The sequence below is a fragment of the Triturus cristatus genome, chromosome 6, assembly GCF_964204655.1.
Source record: "Triturus cristatus chromosome 6, aTriCri1.1, whole genome shotgun sequence".
Classification (NCBI taxonomy): Eukaryota; Metazoa; Chordata; class Amphibia; order Caudata; family Salamandridae; genus Triturus; species Triturus cristatus.
Genome location: NC_140589.1, coordinates 986255020 through 986273203, shown reverse-complemented (window position 1 = coordinate 986273203; position 18184 = coordinate 986255020). Strand labels below are relative to the sequence as shown.

The 18184-nt window shown below is 48.4% G+C and overlaps 1 protein-coding gene across 1 annotated transcript in view; it reads right to left on the bottom strand.

Annotated features, from left to right (window-relative positions):
- Positions 1 to 18184, bottom strand: part of SEC23B (SEC23 homolog B, COPII component) — a 117986-nt gene that overhangs the window by 60575 nt on the left and 39227 nt on the right. Inside the window, exons 8-11 of the mRNA XM_085611771.1 lie at positions 7940 to 8098; positions 5854 to 5969; positions 3322 to 3445; positions 967 to 1085 (exon numbers count right to left, since the gene is read on the bottom strand). Coding sequence (XP_085467897.1) covers positions 967 to 1085; positions 3322 to 3445; positions 5854 to 5969; positions 7940 to 8098 — 518 coding nt within the window. The remainder of the gene's footprint in view (positions 1 to 966; positions 1086 to 3321; positions 3446 to 5853; positions 5970 to 7939; positions 8099 to 18184) is intronic.

Here is an 18184-nt window from a genome sequence, read left to right as displayed (position 1 = left end):
AACGTTCAAAGGGCATAAAGATCATCCCCTTCATGTCTGGTGCAGTCTAGAGAAGCAGACCCTCAAACAGCAGTTAACCAACATGTTTACCAGTGTTGCTTTTAGGATTTATTTTGCCCTGCTGGAGCATGGAACGAATGGACTGTTGTTTGTCTGCTCAGTTTCCTACAACAAGTGTCAGTTCACATCTCCCTCCATTTACATGAGTGACTGCAATATTGATATCTTGCCTGCAAACAGCAACTCCATTCAATGATGGGAGAATCAAGTGCACCAATATTGAAGCAGGTTGGCAAGTCATGCAATAACAATCAAAAACACACAGTGGGGAGTGGAAGATAATATTGCATGAGAAGACGAGATGTCACCCAGCTCCATTAGTAATCGGCAAACACCACACTCTGGTGTGCATTATTTCCACAACCGGAATATAAGGGACTCCTGGTTTACAAGGCCCATTAAATTCAAATCTTTAGCATTCAGGGATGAAGTTTAATTATATTTCAGGTTACTTCAAGCAGTGTTCCCAGTCTAGAAACCGAAAAAGCATCGGTCATAGTAAAGAACTGCCACTGAAGCAACATGCGTTCTTTTCTTGACATTTACAATTCAGTGCAACAAATAAACATGTGAAGGGAAAATAAATAAGATTAATTCAAATCAAGCATAACTTTTTAGAACCACATTAATTATTTTATAAAGGTCTCTTTGCCTTAAAATATTCTTATAAAGAAATGTTTAGGCGCTAGGCTGCTGAAAAGGCATTAAACAATTTGCATTCAGTAACGTCACTCATGATGCAAACCCTAACATGCTCCAGAGGCGGAGCTGAATTCTGGGCATGTTTTGTGCCACTAACCAAGCTAAGTTACTCAGGCTTTTGTACATGTTATCCAAATTAGACAATAACTAGGCTGCTTTGGTTACCTCTGTATCTCTAGTAAAATGTAGTCATACTCTAAATCTTAAACTACCAATGAAGCTGGTGGAGTAGAAAGACTTACATTTTCAGACACACATGGGCCCTTGATATTTAGTGATACACATGGTCCAATTGCCCCAGAAATCTTCAGCTCCCTCGAGGTCTGTAACAAAAACAATATTTAATAATAATTTTAACAAATCAATACGTTAATGACCAACTTTTTCAGAAAGGTGTGGGACAATGATATACTAAAATATGTGTACTGCCACTTTTTCACAAACATTCAATATTTCAAAACCGAGAAGGACAAATTAATCATTTTTTTTCTAAATGGCACGTTACAATGTAAAAACATGCTTTACTGGTAGTCCTGGAACCAAACTATTATTTCAAACTGTACCAGCTTCCAGAGTCTCCTTTGACCAGTAGTGCAACAAGACCAGCCACGTTGAGACAACTGGCTGCTTATGGTCGCCCAAAAGGTTTATTTAACTGCCTAGCACTATGAACAAATGCCAGTAAGGTGTTAATTCAAACGCACGCTCATTTACACTGCTTATAGATCAGCATTAAAAAAAAAAACATTTTTAAACTATAGTAACGTTCAAAGCAACCCAACTTCTCACGTACAGTTGGTTTTAGAAATATACTTTTTAAATTAATCGAATTACATTTTTTCCAAACATGGATAACATTGACATGAAGATTGTCTGTACTTTAAAAAAAGACTAAGTGAGGACAAGAAAGGAAAATCACTGACCACATGGACACAACCTAACACCAATCCTAATCCCTCCCTACTTTGTTTGGAAATTCACCTTTCAATCTGCAAACACATGGAACATGGTGACATTCTGAGTAATTACAGCTGGACGAGCTGTATATGTGGATGGTAGCCCCTACGCACTCCTACACCCTCTACTGCTCCTGTTTTGAAGCTAGCTATGCACTCATTGTGTATGACTGTTCTGGGTGACTTTTGTGGCAAAAAGATAGTCTCCTGTGAAAGTACATAGAGCCTCTAGAGTAGCAGTCATGGTAAGGAAAGTGCTGCAAATATGAATGAAACTACCAAGAAACATGCAGAATTTAAAAAAAAAAAATAGAATCATAATAAATGCTACGGCTCAGTACTACCAAGCAATGGTTTAAGACTAATATAAACTGAATTCTAATTACATTTATGATATTTCAGTTTAATTACTCTGTATCTTCTTTCTGTCGCCAACAGCGCTTATCCTCAAGATCATCTGTAGCTCTTAATGACCTCTGTAAAAGGCATTAATAAAAAGTGATATGACTAAACTTGTTTCCATTTTAAGATGAACCATATAATCAGTCTCCGCCAGGACTAGAAACTGTGACCTGTAAGTTACCAAGAGATTTCAGTAGTAACCACTTTATTAACTAAGCTATCTTAGCAGCCACTGGCAGAAGTTGTATTTTATTCCAGCACTAGTCTCCCAACTGTAGTTCTACACTAGTGGCATTCCCCAATACACACCAAATGTCATCTATAATCAATGGTTACAGTATAAAAAACCTTTTTGAGCTCTGATCGCAGGGTCCGCGTCCACCTTTCAGTTGTGGGCTCAATATAAAATAATTCTAGGCAGCAAAGTGTGGAGTCAGGACTAACCACTACCAAGGAAGGAGGGTTCCACTTCCCCATACATCAATCACGCACTGGGCCTAATCCACAAATATGCCATGAAACAGGCTAAATCACCCCCAACACACTAAGCTATGAAATATACAGCAGGCAAGGGTCTCGACACAGATTCTTCTGTCCAGTAAAAAATGGTTACTATGATGTGGTCAGTCGTCTTTACAGAGTAGACAGTCACAAGTATTGAGGATCTAACAGTCATTGCTTTTCTAAATATCAAAGTGTGATAACTGAACAGATGTTTTTTGGACAAATGCTGGAATTCATGAAACTGGAATCACATGAATTTCATAATTTGCGCCAAAGTTGGGAAGGATCATTGTAAGCAAACATATGACATTTGTGTGGTCTTGTCGAGCTCTTGAACTTGAAACTTGAACTTGAAAGCGAGAGATGTCAAATTCCCATAATTTATGAAAGTAACATTGTGAGGTTTATAGTTGTTGGGGTTATCACCCACCAAGTATTGGACAGAGGTACTACATTTACACAATACACTGAAGAGGTACAGGGAGGGCATCTTTGGTTTACCAACAACTTGGAATGATCATTGATGTGCTGAAGAAATGTGTTGGATGAGATCAATGAAGAATTGACCTTTTAAAAAAAAAATGTTTTCAAGACTGTGTTCATGAAAATTTGATAAACTAGTTTAAAAGATTGTTATTCTATTCCTTTTCATCCCCAGGAAAAGCGCTTCCAATCTGCTTTCACTTCAGGTTCTCACCTTCACTTCCAACGTTGCTCCAAATGCCATTCGAAATTCTCCATTGAAATCTTTGCTGAAAACTCTTTGAAACGTTTGCTTGAATAGAGATGTATTGAAAGAGTCTCCCATTACCATGTGCCCTCTGAAACACATTAAAGGAGGAGGAGGTTAGGTTAAGGTTTTAGAAGACATTGCTGTATTACTTTTATTCAAACGGGCAACACCAAAATGACAGTACAAAGCATTATGCACAGGTGTACATTTCAATGAAAGCACTTCTTCCTACTGTGTCAGTCATCTATAGCTCTCAATCTACCAGACTATTATTGTCTATGCAATTTATGAAGCACGATTTTAAGATAGGCAAAATTGATGGGCTGACTTAAATGTCAGGAGGGGATGGTTACCATTGGCCGATCAAATCTGAAACTGGCCTTCTTTCTGGTGTTTTTCCCCCACCTAAGCAACACCCACCTTCATGGCGCCATCCACTTTACAAAAAATAATTATACATTTGATCTACCACTGTAGTATGACATGGCTGAACAATCTGCACATATTTTTTTAAATCTCCAAGGGCAGATTCCCAAAACAAGAGTCTGCCATGGAAAATAAACACTCAACGTCTAGGACGCGGGCGTTTCAATAAATGATGCACACAACTCAATAAGGAGATCCACACCAATTCCTAATAATAATAATAATACTTGTCTTTATATATATTTAGGCACCAGAATCAGTTAGATCAGGTAAGTACGTTTTACAATAGAAATACTGTTGCATTTAAAGCATCAACACAGTACGATTTTCAGAAGCTGCAATGTTATCCTATGGGATAAGAACGGCATTCAGCTACAGTACAGCGACGTACGGGACCAATCACCAGGAGTTAAGGTGAGTGGTGGGCAAGGTCTAAGACAGCACCAGCAAAACACCAGGAGCGGCTGTAGAATGGCTGGATGCAGGGGGTGCAAAACAGCATTGGGTGCCCAATATTAGTCTACGGGGGATCAGTCTTCGTGTCAAGAGGCTGCAGGATGAGGCCAGTCGGGCTGAACCAACAGGGGGACACAGGCCTCACGATGTTCGGGACGTAAGGACACCTTTGGTCCTATTCTCCAGGGTCCAGGGGCGCCAGGTGCAGAGGTGTTGAGTTTTCCTTACCAGGAGCAGACACGGAGGAGGGTCAATGCGTGCATGCGACATCTGCAAGTCCATGAGAGGTGAAACCACAGTGTAATCGGTCTCTGGAGGGCAGGGGGACCGCAGTGGCACCGTTGGCCCACTTCAACTCAGGCTTGGAGTGACGGGTGCAGTGCTGTCCTTAGGTGTCGGATTTTTGTGGTCTTGAAGTCCTCTCATGTCTCTTTGGGTGCCTGCAGGATGCAGTTAAGCAGGTCCGCTGCTTCACAGGAGTAGGAGAAATAGCACTTCCACCCCACTAGTTGACATTCGGGTTGCTTCAAATGAGGTGGATGTGCTACTAAACAAACACTGTTGTTCAGGCCTATGGCCATTTTAACACTACTTATTGCTATTTAAATTTACCTTGGATTCCCAGCCTGATGATGGGTATTGAAACAAGCATGGGAATGCACGAAAAATCCAATGTTGGAGAATCAAGAAAACCATCATCTTCAACTCTAAATAAGACAGGGAAGTGCAAGGTAGACCGATGAACAGCCACAAATTTTTAGCAGCCCTGTCCCATCACTGCCTACATCTAAATGAGGTCTTTTGTTCTATTAATCACACTTCACATGACATGGATTCTTCATTTACATGTGATAAGCTGTGTATATGAACCACAATGGATGCAAAAGTTGGATCCTGCTAAACTAGTGATAGCACTTAGTAATCAATACATATGGATAAAGGATCTGAGACTTTTCATAACTGTCTAAAGTGCTAATGCAATCATGGGCCACTACAGCTGTGTGAAACTCATGAACTTTTACACGTCTCTAGTAACTTATTCTCCTTTTCTAGAAGAAATGAAAGCTTTTGGTGAATGCTGCCCTTTTTTCATTCTGAGTTTTTTTTTGCGGCACTTCATGGTGCTGTGTTTTATAAACGGTAATGCAAAAATGAGAGACAAAGTACAGGATCTTGCATGGTTATAAAGGTTCCTACAGAATCAAACAAACTCGGACACTGTGATTACTTTATGCATGTACCTCTATCATAATTAGGGCTCCCAGTTTTATGATTTAAAAAAAATAAAATTGTTTAACCTTTTTGTCTATCTTTATCCATATTTATTTTTGGGCCATCCTATTGGTATTTATCCATATATATTTTGAGAATAAATAGAGTCGTAAAATGGTATATGTCCACATTTATTTAACTGATAAACATGCACTCCTACTTGTCTGTCCGTTGTGTTTTAGCAAATTAAGCAGCCAAATGTAGCGCAACACTACACCCATCAAGGTTACAGCAACAGTACTGAAGAATCTTTTACCAGCTTCATTAATACCATCTCGCAGATGCATGCACAGGAGATGGCAGTACACACTGCAACTTATCAAGCAAGCAACAATTACCTACCCAGTCAGGTTTGAACAACATTTCATTTCTAAAAGGCCAGTCTGATCCAGAGCGCAGGCATAAATATCAATGCAGTGACCATTGGCAGCAGTACGGTTCGCTAAGGCCTCATAATGCTGAAACAGAAAAAGAAAAAAAAAATCCTAATGCACTCTCAAAACTGCAATATGCGTACAAGTAAGTCTCAATCTGAAGAATGAAATGTACGAGGCAGGACGGGGAAGCGGTGGGCATTCCCATCATTGCTCTTCTATCTCCTACAACTACATTCCACCAATTCCTGGCATAGTATAATTTGAAACAGACAGTTTAGTGCCATAACAGCTGTAAAGAACCACCAATTCAAAAAACAAGAACATGAAAAACAAATTGCCATTTGCTAGCTAATATGCAATTGACTTGCCTATAATCAAAGTTTGATTTATATATAGTCTTCACTCGTTCTTGATTTACAACATGGGTCGGATCCCAAGGAAACATTTCTTTAAAAATGTTTCAATAATACAAATGGAGCAAAATCCCATGACAATGAGTCCCCTTTTAGACAATTTCAGCATAGACAAATGTTTGTAGCAATAAGCCACAAAGGAAAGACAATCTATGCATAAGATGACTTTCTGTATTTATTCATGTTTTTAAAAAACTCAAGTCAGTGATTTTTATAAGTTAGAATTTCAAACATGTTGATTTTCTCCTCTTTAGGATTCACTCTAATAAGAATAAGGAATTTATTTGGTTAGAAAAGTAGAAGGCCAGCAGTTGCTGGCTTGAAGATAACATTCCACATGGTCTCTTCAAGCAATCAATTTGGTGTAAGACAATACCTAGTTACATCTTACTATGTCATAAGAATTTAAATAAGCCACTAATTGGTAGTGGCATGAGAGATTTGTTTTTTTTTTTAAACAAACCATCAACTATGGCATATACTTGAAAACTCTTTATCTCTGCTCATAAGAGTCAGCGTATGCAATTCTGAAAACAGAACAGAAACACAAGGATCACAACGTTTTTTACATTAACTAAACGAATTTCAACTGAAACCCTGCTTACTATGCCAAACACAGAAGCCCCCTATTTAGTGAACTTGCCTTCAGTACCTCTGGTTCAAATACTACATCCAAGTGGGGAGACAAAAATAGCATATCTAGACACGGTAGTACAAAAGTTACCTGGTCAAATACTCTTGACTCGTGTATACTGCATTGCAATTAAAATGGTGGAAGCTCTTTTGCCGTAACTGAAGTGTTAGTGGTCTAACAGGCATTCAGCTAGGTGTCTCAGTTTGAAACTCTCTCCTGCTGAAGTTTTCTTTGCCATTTTTAACTTTTTATGAGCACTTTAGAATTTGTGTAGACCATACGGCATAACAACATGGACCGCAATTCACAGACCTTAATGATTAAATAGCCCATACTAAGCATAGCTGCTTAGGTCTTGCTAACTGGAGTGGAGGGAGGTCCAGTGCATTTGTTTCCAGCACTTGTCAGAGGATAACGTTTCTAACTGATGCATGCTTGGGCTGCTATTGCTCCCAGACAAGGGAAATTAAGCTGAAGCAGTGGGGAGCACAACTATTTTTAACCCCGTGCCACCATTCAAGGTACAAGTAAGCCTGCCACATATGATAATTATTCTCTCTTAAGGTGTGTATACAGTCTGACACACCCAAGATATAGTGAAAGTGTATTCACTATTCTAGAAGTACTAAAGAACTGAACAGAAGTTCAATAAACCCTTCTTTTCTTTTGCATAGACTTTACAGTCTGTACTGGACTCGTCACTGGTCTTCATAAGACTTAACATTTACAAAAACTCTTGTTTTTCGGACATTAAACGTAGGCTTTTGAATTGCAATGTGTGATGCGGTTTTAAAGTACCCTGCCATTTTGTAGATTGCAACATGGTCACAGCATTACAGAACACAGTTACAGACAGCTTACATTGTCAAGCAAGAGTTAACAGCCCTCACTAACAGCTTTTGTCCATTTTTAAACGAACTAGTGCTCACACACAAGAGAAGCTTCTCGCGATCTGGGAGGATGCGGCTGATTCTCCATCACTCCAAAACATTTAACATTCTTACCTTTGTTGCTTTCTTCATGAAACGGGCATTATCTTTTTCTAAGTCATGCCAGGAGCGAATGGGTGTTTTCAGTTCATCACCAACAACCATGCCTGGCCCTTGCGTTGGGGGACCACCAGTAAAAAGCATTATTCTGGCTCCTGTGTTTGGAAAGGTGCCCTGAACAGAATAAAAAAGGTCTCGTTTAGCTAATAATTAGTAGTTCATCTTCATGCAGCAACTGCAGTAGCACATTTGATCCTACACTGAACAAAATGTGCCCTGAAAAAGCCTCAATAGAAAGGTTCTAAAAGCCCCACAATAACCTAATAAGTCCCTTGGCCTTTTTATGCTCATAAGGATGTCCTATCATTGCACCCACCTTGGGAGGTGTACATCTAACAGGTGGGCAACCATGATAGGGGGAAGAGATTGCAGACATAGCTCAAAATCTCCAGAAAACATTCACTTAATACTTAAGCTGTTAATGAGCCAATACAGTCCGCAAAAACATCCCAACAATTAGGCTAATAATTCCAAAAAGAAAAGCCAAAGTGTACCAAGTGCATTTAGAATGTTCGGTTGGAAACTGGATGATTATGTATGAAGGGAGGTGGGTCAAGGAAACTAACATTCTTAATATCAGGAGTCCAATAGTCTAAAACATAAAACAAAATAATTAATGATCATCACCAACAACAGAAGAATACACATTTTTCAAGACATTATACTTTGGTCAAAAAATAGGTTTAAGAAATTGAGTCATTAGCTGTGCAGAATGTGGGGTAATAGGTCCACAATATTCTCTTACTGGGAACCAAGCACCCCATCGTAGCACTGGGCTCTCTCAGGGAAGAAAAGCATAGTAGCCCAAGACCTACTTAGAGGAGGTAGTGTGGGCTAGTAATCACTTGCACACAATAACACTAAATAAATGATTGTCCATTTATTACACAAACCCTACTAAATACTACACATTAATCTAAAAAAATATGCACATCAGGCAGATTAAAAATATCGTAGGTGACATTCCGTTCTGCAATCAAATTTGATCCTAAAATGGTCATGACCCCTAAACTCACAGTACCCCTACCTACATCAGATAGAACATCACAATATAGGGGGGAATAGTAGGGGACCCTTTCAAATAAGGCACTGGAGCTGGCAACTTAGATTCACACTGCATGTTGAACTGGCGGGGGCCACCCTACTCCCCACCAGACATGGGTACGGGGAGCAGGGCCGAGCCCCCTGCTATGGGCAGGTGCAACGGTGGGCTCCGAGCACCCTGATTTCTTCCACCTCAAAGGCCCGAGATGGGGTCCTGGGTCCCTTTCTTACTCGTTGGGGTGGGGGGCACAATGGCGCTCCCCCTAATCTTGAGTTAGGGGCCCAGATATGGAATCCCAGGCCCCTTGTTTGAATGAACCGGTCCAGGGAATGGGGTCCCCGAAGAGCTCTGGGTGACAGTTAAATGCACACCCCATTCCAGGCTCATCAATAATTAATGGACCTTTGCGTCTCCTCCCAGGCCATAACACACTCGGGGGGTAAATTTAGAATTTGCAGTGGAGCTCCACACACACACTGTTTTCTTGCAGAGAGTCAAAACCTGTAAAAGGCTATAACTTGTACCCAGATGGGCTGATTATTTTGATCCTGGGCTGATGGAGAGGAGCTCTAGTCATGGGAGTAATTTTAGTAGGCATCCTGCCCTAAGAAAAGAAACATACTTTACAGGGAGCTGGTTCCACTGGCTTCCAGTGGCAGCTTGTATCCTGGTCCTTGTGTCTGGTGTTGTTCTTCGCCCAGAAGTCTAGATCTTCCCCCAATTGGTCTTTAAGGAATGTAAGGGAACATGATTCCCTGATACTGGAGAGACCCATTGGTTCGGAGGTCAACTGTAGGCAGAGTCCTTGGTTCATTAGGGCATCAGGGGGCTTGTCTTTCCAGTTGTTCATGGCTGCTGCTGATACTTAATTCAGTATGCAACTCCAACAACAACTCTTGCTTGTGCAAGAGGTTTAAAGTTCAAGAAGTTAGGCACTACGGGCCAATCCTAGGTACCACATCACACCGCCACCCCTGTCCCAACCCTCTTGCACAGCATGCTGGGACAATCCAGGATCACTGTTCACATCTTCTCTGGGGGCCTCAGCTGCACCCCAATCTGATATCACTGCCAGGGACCTTTCCACCTCAACTTCAAAGGGGAAGCTCCCTCCTTTGCTGGCTCTAGAGGTCTGGGCGTCCTCTTCTGTTCAGTGGGCCTCGGCTGTCCCAACTCTGGTGCAATGCACAGCTAATTAACTGATGCAGATTTTCCTCCCCCACCCCTTCTTCCTCCAGAGCGGAGTGAAGAACTGTTACTTATACTTTTGTGTGGGGCGGCCTTTGTTCCCTCTGCTGGGGAGCAGAATAATTAACTTGGCCCAGCAGGGTTGAATTTGATCTCGTGCAGAGCCAGGGAAATATGAACATTTTTTGATGACCCATAATGTGTACATGCATTATCTTGGGACCTGCACATTCAAAATGGGTGCATAGGTTTCACCATAGTTTCATACCTAAAGGAACTTAGTTGGCTTAAGGGAAGTTAAACTGCACTCCAAGGCAGATTTTCCCCTGTAGGTAGAACAGCGAGCGAGACCTCCGACTCCGGTCCCAGGATCACACTCTCCCTGCAGCTCCGCTGTGCTGTGTGTTGCCTGCCAGCCCCTGCGTGCGGGGTTTGATTCCACCCTGTTGCTGGTGTCGGTTGTGCTGCGTTGTGCCTGATAGCGTTTCCCTTCGCTGTTTTGCCACTATTCTCTGCCTCACTGTGCTTTGTTTCGTTTTTCCGCTTTGCTTGCCTCGCTGTGTTTTCGTTTTTCTCCGCTTTGCTCTGCCTCATGGTGTTGCATTTCTGCCGCATTGCCTTGCCTTATTGTGGCGATTTCCTTTGTCTGTCTCTGTTTTTGCCCCGTGAGTCTCTTGCATTGTCCGCCTCAGTTGCCCTTTTCACCCCTCTCCCCGCCGTTTTTCCGCTGTTTCCCGCTGCCGTGTCCACCCGGGACTCCTCCCCCTGACCTTCCCGCCTCCCGGCTACTCGTCCCTCCCTCCCCTACATAATGGCGGCCGCTGGCGAGCCTAAGGAAAGCCTGTATGCGCTCGTCCGCGACTAGCACCCCTGGTTCTCCCAGGCCTCACCGCTACGAAGCAACGGAAGACACGCAGAACACCCACAGGCAGTTCTCGTGCAGACTCTGTCGCAAACCCTTGACCATCGACCGAGCTGCCGCAACCTCCGAAGGAAGTCCCGATGCACGCACCACTGAAACCCTGACCTGCATCCTGCTCAACGTGCGCTCCCTGCACCGACACGCCATCGAGATATGGGACCTACTCGACACCCACTCGCCCGACGTCGCCTTCTTCACGGAAACCTGGACCAACGCCACCTCCGGTCCCCCGACGGCTACAAGATCCAGGGAAAGGACCGTCCACACCACCCAGGAGGAGGACTCGCCATCGCACAAAAGACCCCACACCGCCTCTCCACATCCAGCACGAGCGACCCCCACTCCAACACGGAACACGGAACACCTCCACTTCCAGACCAAACAAGCCCCAGGATCACAGTACGCGGCATCCTCATCTACAGACCACCAGAACCGCGCACTCATCACGCGACTATCATCAGCGAGCTCACCCCACGCCATCACCTCCACGGACTACATGCTACTCGGCGACTTGAACTTCCACCTCGACAACAGCAACGACCCCGACTCCACTGCTCTCCTGGCCAACCGCGCCAACCTAGGGTTGAAGCAGATAGTCAACACACCCACCCACAGAGCGGGCCACACCCTCGACCCCATCTTCACGGGATGAACTAACATCCGCTTCTGCCACACCACCCAGCCCCTCTGGACCGACCACCACTTTCACCTTCAACACCACCACCGCACCCAAACCCGCCACAAAGGAGCTGGAGCAAGGTCACAGAGGAGCTCCTAAACACCACCCTCCTCCAAGACCCCCCCCAGCGCAACCACTGGTGCCAGCTCCGGAGCCAAGGAATTCCACCGCTGGATCGCTAGCTGCGCCGACAAGCTTGCACCCCTGCGCCACCCCACCAAACACCACAGAACTTCAAGAAGCCAGACGCTCCTGCAGGCACCTAGAGAAAACCTGGCGAAACCTGAAAACTACGGAAACTCGCAACGACCACAAGAGCGCCCTGAAGGAATACCACCAACTAATAAGAGACACCAAATGGACCTTCATAAGAGACATGGTCCAACCACCAACTAATAAGAGACACCAAACGGACCTTCATATGAGACAAGGTCCAGACCAACGCGATCAACGCCAGGGAACTGTTCAACGTCATACAGCAGCTCGCAAAACCCACCTGCGAAAGCACGGACATCACACCTTCCCAGGAACTCTGCAACAATCTCAGCACCTACTTCCATCTGAAGATAAAGGCCCTTTACGACAATTTCAGCGAACCAACGACGAGCAACACCGCCGCAGATACGCCGACCATCACGTCCTGAGACCCCGTTACCGTCGAACACATCACAGCGACCATGAAGAAAACCCACTCTGGAGCCCCTATTGACCCCTGCCCACTGCACATCTTCCACAGGGCCGTCACCTCATCAACGCCTCCCTCAGATCCTGCATCTGCCCAGACAACTGGAAACAAGCGGAAGTAAAACCCCTCCTCAAGAAACCCTCAGCCGACCCAACGGACCTGAAAAAAAACCGGCCTCTCTCCTCCCCTTTGCGGCCAAAGTCACCGAAAGACTCGTAAACACCCAGCTGACCACCTTCATAGAAGAGAACTTCATCCTGGACGCCTCCCAGTCAGGATTCCGCAGCAACCACAGCACCGAGACGGCCCTCCTTGCCGCCACTGACGACATCCGCATGCTACTCGACCAGGGACACACCGCGGCCCTCCTAGACCTCTCCACAGCCTTCGGCACCGTTGAACAAGTTACTTACCTTCGGTAACGATGTATCTGTAAGAAACATTAGTTAGTTAGATTCCTCACCTTAGAATATCCCCAGGCGTCAGACTGGATCCGGAAGATTTTTCGTCAGCAATACACCTTGCGCGTCGCTAGGCGTAGTCTGCGGCTCCGCGTCCGTCGTCAGCGTCGTGCGCCGGAATGACGTCGGAGTACTTAGACGCCGCCCTCGCGCGCTGACGTCAGTTCTTGTACATAGCTTTCCGCGCCAGGAACGCAGAGCCATGCAAAGACCGACACTGGTGCCAAAAATAAAATCTAGGGGCCTGAAAAGGATAACCTTAACCCTAGATGTCAGTTCGCAGAACGGGGAGGATGGGTGGGTCGGTGAGGAATCTAACTAACTAATGTTTCTTACAGATACATCGTTACCGAAGGTAAGTAACTTGTTCATCTGAAAGAAACACGTTAGATTCCTCACCTTAGAATAGATACCCAAGCAATACCATCCCCGGTGGTGGGTCTGCGAACCAAGATCACACCAGAAAGTCCTGGAGGACAGAACGGCCAAAGAAGCCATCCCTCCGGACTTGGCTGTCAAGGCAATAATGCCTGGCAAACGTGTGTAGCGAAGCCCACGTTGCCGCCTGACAGATGTCCTGCAAAGGGACACCTCGTCCCAAAGCAGTAGTAGCCGCTGTGGCCCGAGTAGAATGGCCACGCAGCCCAACAGGAGGGTCCTTTTTTGCCAAGGAGTAACAAATTTTGATGCACAAAACGACCCACCGAGAGATGGTCCGTTTGTGCACAGCTTTCCCCTTCTTAGCACCCACGTATCCAACGAAAAGCTGGTCGTCCACCCAGAACTGCTTTGTGCGGTCCAAATAAAAGGAGAGCGCACGTTTTGGGTCCAGACGGTGGAGCCTCTCTTCCTCTTTGGAAGGATGCGGAGGCGGAAAGAAGGTGGGCAAGGTGACAGACTGCCCAAGATGAAATGGAGTCACCACTTTCGGAAGAAAGGAGCGACGAGGCAGAAGGACAACCTTGACCGGATGAACAGACAGAAAAGGAGGCTTTGAAGATAAAGCCTGGAGCTCACTCACCCGTCTAGCCGAGGTGATGGCTACCAGAAAAGCAGTCTTAAGCGTCAGCAGACGAAGAGGACAATTGTGAAGAGGCTCGAAGGGAGCGCACATCAGGAATGTCAAGACAAGATTCAAGTCCCACTGAGGCATTACAAAAGGAACAGGAGGGAACGTGTGAGTAATGCCTTTTAGAAAGCGTGTAACCACAGGGGACTTGAAAAGAGAAGGCTGATCAGGAAGCCGCAAGAAGGCAGAGATGGCAGCAAGATAACCTTTCAGGGTGCCCAGGGCAGAGCCCTGCCGGGCCAAAGAAAGAAGAAACAGTAGAACCTCAGAAAGAGGGGCGGAAAGGGGGATCCACAGCCTTTGCTGTGCACCATGCCACAAATTTGTTCCACCGGCAGGCGTATACCGTCTTTGTGGAGGGACGCCTGGCTGCCAGAATGATATCACAGACTTCAGGAGGCAAGTCAAATGGCATCAACTGCCGCCGCTCAATCTCCACGCATGGAGGTGGAGGCTGGACAGGTTCGGGTGGAGGACCGTCCCCTGCTGCTGCGACAGAAGATCCTCCCGAAGGGGCAGACGTATCGGAGGATCGGTCAACATACTGAGTAGCTCGGGATACCGGTACCTTCGTGCCCAATCCGGAGCCACCAAGATGACTTGGGCCCGGTCGCGCCTGATCTTCTTCAGCACTCTGGGCAGAAGTGGTATAGGCGGAAAGGCGTACAACAGACTGCAACTCCACTCGTGACGAAAAGCGTCGCCGAGCGAGTGCCGCCTTGGAAATTCCAACGCGCAGAACTGCTGACATTGCGCGTTCTCTTCGGTGGCGAATAGATCTCACCAAGGCTCTCCCCACTGCTGAAAGAGACCTTGCGCCACTTCGGAGTTCAGACGCCATTCGTGATCCATCATGCACCGGCGGCTGAGTTCGTCTGCTCTGGCGTTCAGAGAGCCCGCCAGATGTTGAACCACTAGGGTGACGCCCTGGTGTTCCAGCCACGTCCAGAGGCGCAGAGCCTCCTGACAAAGGGTCCACGACCCCACCCCGCCCTGTTTGTTGCAATACCACATGGCGGTGGTGTTGTCCGTGAACACCTGCACGACACTTCCCCTGACAGAGGGAAGGAAGGCTTTCAGTGCAAGCCGGATCGCTCTCAACTCCAACAGGTTGATGTGGAGACGAGACTCCGCCGGAGACCAGAGGCCTCTGATCTCCGCCTCTCCCATATGGCCACCCCATCCCAGGAGGGACGCATCCGTCACTACGACATTCTCTGGTTGGGGAAGGGAGAGGCTCTTGCCCTGGACCCAATCGCGGTCCGTGAGCCACCACTGCAACTGCTGTGCAGTGCCCTCCGAGATCAAGACATGGTCGGACAGGTTGCCGTGATGCTGGGCCCACTGAAACTTCAGGTCCCACTGCAGAGCCCGCATGCGCCGCCTGGCGTGATGCACTAGTAGGATGCAGGAGGCCATCAGCCCCAGAAGCCGCAACACTAGCCTGACCGAAACCCAGGATAGAGGCCGAAAGATGGGAATCAGGGCCTGAATATCCCGGACCCGCTGTTCTGGTGGATAGACCCGGAACTGCGCCGAATCGAGAACCGCTCCGATGAAGAGGAGCTTCTGAGAGGGACTCAGTTGTGACTTCGGCACGTTGATGGAAAATCCCAGCAAATGCAGGAGATCCGCCGTAGTCTGGAGGTGGGAGACGACTGCCTGGGGCGAGCCCGCCTTCAACAACCAGTCGTCGAGATAGGGGAAGACTGGAACCCCTGATCTGCGCAGATGAGCTGCGACCACCGCCATCACTTTCGTGAACACCCGAGGGGCACTGGTGAGGCCGAAGGGGAGCACGGTAAACTGAAAGTGCTCTTGGCCCACCGTGAACCGCAGGCAACGCCGGTGGGCCGGCAGGACGGGGATGTGGAAATATGCGTCCTGCAAGTCCAACGCTACCATCCAGTCTCCGGGGTCTAGGGCAGCTAGAACCTGAGCCAAAGTCAACATCTTGAACCTTTCCTTCCGGAGGAAGGCATTGACGTTCCGGAGGTCCAAGATAGGGCGTAGGCCCCCTTTGCCCTTCTTGGGAACCAGGAAGTAGTGGGAATAACAACCACAACCTACTTCTGGGCTCAGAACGCGCTCGACGGCCCCCTTGGCCAAGAGGGTCGAAACTTCCTCGTGGAGAAGATTCAAATGATCCCCCGAGATACGGTGGTGCTGCGGTGGCATGGCTGGAGGGGTCGTCTCGAAGGGGAGGGAGTAGCCCCTTCGGACGATTTGCAGCACCCACCTGTCCGATGTGATGGACCGCCAGTGGAGCAGGTGATGGCGAACTCTGCCGCCCACTGGCGTGGAATGGGCCTGAAAGCTCGGACTAGGAAGGCTTTGAGGCGGATGCTGCCGGGGTGGATGTGGGCTGACCTCGTCGTCCTCCAGAACCGCCTCGGCGGAAACCACGTCCGCGACCGCGCGCAGGTTGGTTCTGCGGCTGGTGGCTAGGCGCACGTGAGGAGGCACCCCTTCCTTGGCCACGAAAGGGGCGAAAGGCGGAAGTTTGCGACCGCGGGGCCGAGAGGCCCAAGGACTTGGCCGTAGCCCGGGAGTCCTTAAAGCGGTTCAGCGCACTGTCCGCTTTCTCGCCAAAGAGGCGAGTGCCATCAAAGGGCATGTCCATGAGAGTGCTCTGGACATCGCCCGAAAATGACGTGGACCGCAGCCAGGCGTGACGTCTAAGCGCCACTGTGGTAGAAATTGCCCTACCCAGCGAGTCCGTAGTGTCAAGCCCACATCGGATAGCGTGCCGTGCTGCATCCCTCCCATCGGCCAGAGCCTGGGTCAGTCGTGTCTGGACCTCCTCCGGACACAGGGGCAGCACGTCCTCCATCGCATCCCACAGAGAGTTGGAATAACGGTCCAAGAGACAGGCGGTGTTTAAAGACCGCAGGCCCAAACTAAGGGAAGAGAACAGTTTCTTGCCAAACTGTTCCAGTCCCTTGGAATCCCGGTCCGGCGGAGCAGTCGGGAAGGAGGATTGGGAGGTAGAGGCCTGGATAACCAGGCTCTCGGGGGTAGGGTGTTGGGACAGAAAACTGGGGTCGCCCGGAGCAGGGCGGTGGCGCCTGGCGACGTTCCTGTCCACAGGAGAAACTGTGGAGGGCTTGGACCAGGTGCCCTGCAGAACGTCAATGAGGGCCTCATTGAATTGCAGCAGAGGCTCAGTGGAGCTTGCTGCAGACTGAAGCACCTCAGTGAGGACGTTAGTCCTCACAGCCACGGCAGGCAGCTCGAGCCCAAGGGCTGCGGCCGCCTTGCGCAGCACCACAGAGAAAGCTGCGCCCTCCTCCGAAGCCACAGTCGGAGGAGAGACGAATCCAGTGTCCGGAGAGGTATCCAGGCCACTGGCCTCCCCCAGTTCATCTGCCCAGTCCTGTGACATTTGAGCCTGTGCGGCCATAGGATCCTCGGATCCCTCCCAGTTGTCTCCATCATCCGATTCCTGGTATACAGGAGGAAGGTACGGAGCCGGGCGGTAGACATAATGTGTCTCTAGCGGTGCCGAACGCGGCGTCCATCGACGCCGGAGCGGCGCCGGGCCCGGAGCGGGACTGAACTGGGGCTTGACGTCGAGCGGAGTCGGCGTCGGGGGTGGTACCGGTGTCGACGCCGGCGGAGGAGGCGTGACGAGGTTGACCGGCGTCGGTGGGGACTCGGGAACGGGTCCCTCGGGCGCTTGCGGCGTCGAGGCCGGAGCCGTCGACGGTGCCGGGGCCGGAGCCACCGGCAGGCAAGGCAGCCCTGTCGGGTCCGCGGGGCCCGAAGGCGCGCCAGCGGGCGTCGACGGCGGAGCCAGGCTCCTCATGGCCGAGAGGAAGGCACTGACCTCCGCCGGCGTCGCGTCAGTCCCAGGGACCGGCGGGTATGGGGACTTGCGCCGCGCCTGCGGCTCCGCCGGAGCCGCGGGGGTGGAACCACCCAGACCCTCGGCAGAGTCGCGCGACCGGCGAGGGGAGTCCGAAGAGCGGTGTCGCCTCTTGGAATGCTTCGACTTACCCAAAGACTTGGATCCCGACGACCGATGGTGACGTCGGCTGCGGCTCCGCGACCGATCCTTGGACCTCCTCCTGGACCGGGATCGAGAGGGGCGCGGAGCCGAGTGGCGAATCTCGAGAAGCTTACGGGACCGCTCCCGTCTAGCCTTCGAG